Source organism: Lipotes vexillifer, unplaced genomic scaffold (genome assembly GCF_000442215.2).
Source record: "Lipotes vexillifer unplaced genomic scaffold, Lipotes_vexillifer_v1.1 C27181319, whole genome shotgun sequence".
Taxonomy (NCBI): domain Eukaryota; kingdom Metazoa; phylum Chordata; class Mammalia; order Artiodactyla; family Lipotidae; genus Lipotes; species Lipotes vexillifer.
Genome location: NW_006775065.1, coordinates 54 through 3,303, shown reverse-complemented (window position 1 = coordinate 3,303; position 3,250 = coordinate 54). Strand labels below are relative to the sequence as shown.

The 3,250-nt window shown below is 47.8% G+C and overlaps 1 protein-coding gene across 1 annotated transcript; it reads right to left on the bottom strand.

Moving 5' to 3' along the window:
• Positions 1-499: 499 nt before the first annotated feature.
• LOC103072542 (L-threonine 3-dehydrogenase, mitochondrial-like) lies at positions 500-3,043 on the bottom strand (the record flags this gene model as incomplete). Its single annotated transcript, XM_007449635.1, has 3 exons — positions 500-570; positions 1,222-1,264; positions 2,846-3,043. Coding segments are annotated over 3 exons (312 nt in total), but the record flags the coding sequence as incomplete, so codon positions are not given.
• Positions 3,044-3,250: the final 207 nt, after the last annotated feature.

Below are 3,250 nucleotides of genomic sequence, written 5' to 3'. Positions count from 1 at the left end.
AGGAAGAGCTAGAACTATAAAAACATCTTTGAGGTGTAGACAACCTGACTAGAGGAGTCTGGGGTCTGTGTGTGTACACAGTAGTTTAAGAAAAAGTTCACGTTGAAATATGAGGATTAATTTCTCCAAAATTTAAAGTGCCTTTTCCTCATTTCAGAAGTTGATTTTTGTTTGCTTTCTCTCTGAGCTAAGTTCACTAAAAACTCTGAAAGATAGGAATCAGTTTTATTCCACAGATACTGCTCCAGATAATATCCAAAGATATTATTCCACAACTTCATGTCAAGGTCTGAAGAACTCTCCTGTCCTTGGATCCCTTGAACAAGCAGTAGCTGTACCATAGGCGTCTTACAGAACTAATGAGGACGAAACCAGGACACATTTTTAAGTGGCACAAGTGTGCCTCAAATACTCCTCTTTCGTTAATTCACAAGCCTGGTTATGAACAGTGACACTGATTCTGGGAGCTGCCTCTCTACCTGCTCTGTGAGCCTCTTACCACTAAGGAAGACGTGCTCAGGGGGCTTCCGAATGTCAGACAGAATCACGTTGTCCTTCCCAAATCGTTTCCTAAAGGGAAAATCAAACGAGTTGGTACACTGAGGACATAACAGGTCCTATGAAAACAGTCTTTCCAACAGGAACTGTCATGTCTCGTCAGCCTCCAAATCCCTCCTCTTCACACCTTTCTTCCCTCTTGTCCTCAACTCACAGCCCTGCAGTTGCAGCCACACCCAGGGCTGCACCTCCTGCTTCTACCTCAGCCCATTATCATCCCGGTATCTGTCACCAATTTCTTCCCAGTGCCCCTGAGTTTTTCCCTTTGCCTCCCCGTTCTTCTCTCCTCTTATCCTTTTATCCCACTCTCCAAATCCCACACTGTTCCTTTTCAGTTTCTGCACATACAATATACTTCCCTCTGCTCCCAAACGTCTGAAAACCAAGTGATTTACTGTGAGGCAGGCCTTACTTTGCCTAACCTAGGAAAGGCAGAGGGAAAAGGACCAGCTTCGGGGATGCTGAGTCAAGGACCTGAAACAATGTCTGTGATATGAAGCGTCACAATGAAATGCATTCCAAACGGTCATTTACATACGATATCTTAAAGTAAGCAAGAGGGGAGAGAAGCAAGAGGGGTGAGAAAAGATTCAATGGTTAAATGGGGCCAAAGACAAGCCCTGAAAAGCTCAGAATTTAAATTGAAACTTTGCGAGCTCTTACCTCAAAAAGCTAGCAAGCCCCACTCCAAGCTGGCCAAGACCCCCTGGATAAAGAAGAAAAAAGTGAACCTTTAATCTAAATCTAACCAATTCAATTATTCCCAGTATGTAATAGAAGAAAACTCTACTGGCACTCTTAGCTAACTAGGTAAAGCCCCAGGTTGGCCTGATAGAACAGAATTACCTCCTCGGAGCTATGACAGAGATCGGGTACAGGTAAGATTAGTTCCAGAGACAAAAGTGCTCTCCAGCACAGAGTGGCTGAGGGGAAGCCAGGGTACAGGTAAGAGAACAATCACGGAAGAGCAGGACCTTCCTGACCTCCTGGTCAGGAAATCACTACCAGCTTCGCCTTTGTTATTTGATGGGCTGTGAAAATAATCTGCTACGGGTACCAGAACACTCAAAGCTAGATATAACAGTTTGATATCAACCTCTGCTGGGATTATCCAGAGCACCCTCCTATTATTAGACCTGGAGAGGAATAGGAAGGGAGAAAGAAAGAAGGGACAAACCAAGAAGTCACCTGAAAAAAGGGGCAGATATCTGGATGGGCAAGGAGCTGCCAAGAACATTAAAGATGAGTATTACAGCATCTTAATTTGGACGCTTACAAATGCCACTGATGGAAATGGGAGAGCTAGGGGTCTGGGAGCACATTTAGGGGAATACAACCCTAGATTCCATTTGGGAGAAAGTAAGAGGCAGGAAGACATGGACAGTGGGATTTCCTGTAAGCGTGTGTCAACATGGGACTGAAACCAGCCCACTGACGGTAACACTGGGCCCTGGAAGATGCTTTGTTGGTGCAGGGAGGAGGGAATCAAACAACACACAGACAAGAAGCTGGGAGAGTCAGGGGGGGAAGTGCAGAGGGAACTGGCCTCACTTGAAACCCAGTTACAGCAGGAGAGGAAGAGGAGGTGCCAGTGAAAGAAACACACACACACACTGAGGAATGTGAGAAGGATAAGGACGTGAAGCCAAGGGATGAAACTGGCAAACAGAGGACAATAAAACACGTCAGTCAAATCAGAGGGGGGCTTGAGTCAGCTGGAAGGACTTGCAGACAGGCGGTCAAGTTTGCAGTGAGCAGATACAGAACCAGGTGTTGGGTGGCTACGAGGGGAGAGGGGTCAGCAGGCCAGTCTGTGGACAGTAAGCTGCAAGTGTCACGAGGTGATGGTGAGGCGTTCCTCGGGCCCTGGGCAGGCCCTGGCTATCTCTTCCATACAAACGTGCAGGAACTGCCTGGCCTGAGAAGCCTGGCCAAGGAAAGATGCGCCTGATTCCAGAGGCCACGTTCTATCCACACACCTTGGCTCCCAGGCCATTCCTCGCAGGAGAGGGGAACTGAGTCCTACAGCAGCTTTTTGGGCCTCTTCAGGTTCCCAGGTCCTCCCTTCAGACAATAAAAGATTTGGGCAGGGAAACCAAGCCCTGGCAACAGCGGCAAAATAAGGACAGGGGGCTTGTGCTATTTCGGAGGGAGCCAGGAGTGGAAAAGGGAGTTTCTGATTAATAAGTGTTACCTGGCGGCATGTTAGACATTCCAAAAACAAATACACCGCCACACAAAGAAAATAACAAAGCCACAAATGTGGAAAAAAGAAAAAAAACCCAACCTGTAATTAAGACGCGCGGTTGGTCTGCTTCAGAGAACGAGGTAGAGTGGAAGTTGGCATCCGCTGGAATCTGCTGAGGGGAGGTGCCCAGAAACCGGCTGGGCAGGACAGGAGCCTGGCAGCCACAGGCCGGTCTCTGCAGCATCCGGCTGGCAACCCGCCGCAGCATCCAAACGACCGGCATGATCTCTGCAGACACTGTAACACAAAAGGAGCAGAGTCGAGAAAAGATACATGCACCCCAATGTTCACTGCAGCACTATTTATACTAGTCAAGACGTGGAACCTAAGAGTCCATCAACAGATGAATATGGATAAAGAAGATGTGGTGTGTGCGCGCGTGCGCGCGCGCGCACACACACACACACACACACACACACCGGAATATTACTCAACCATCAAAAA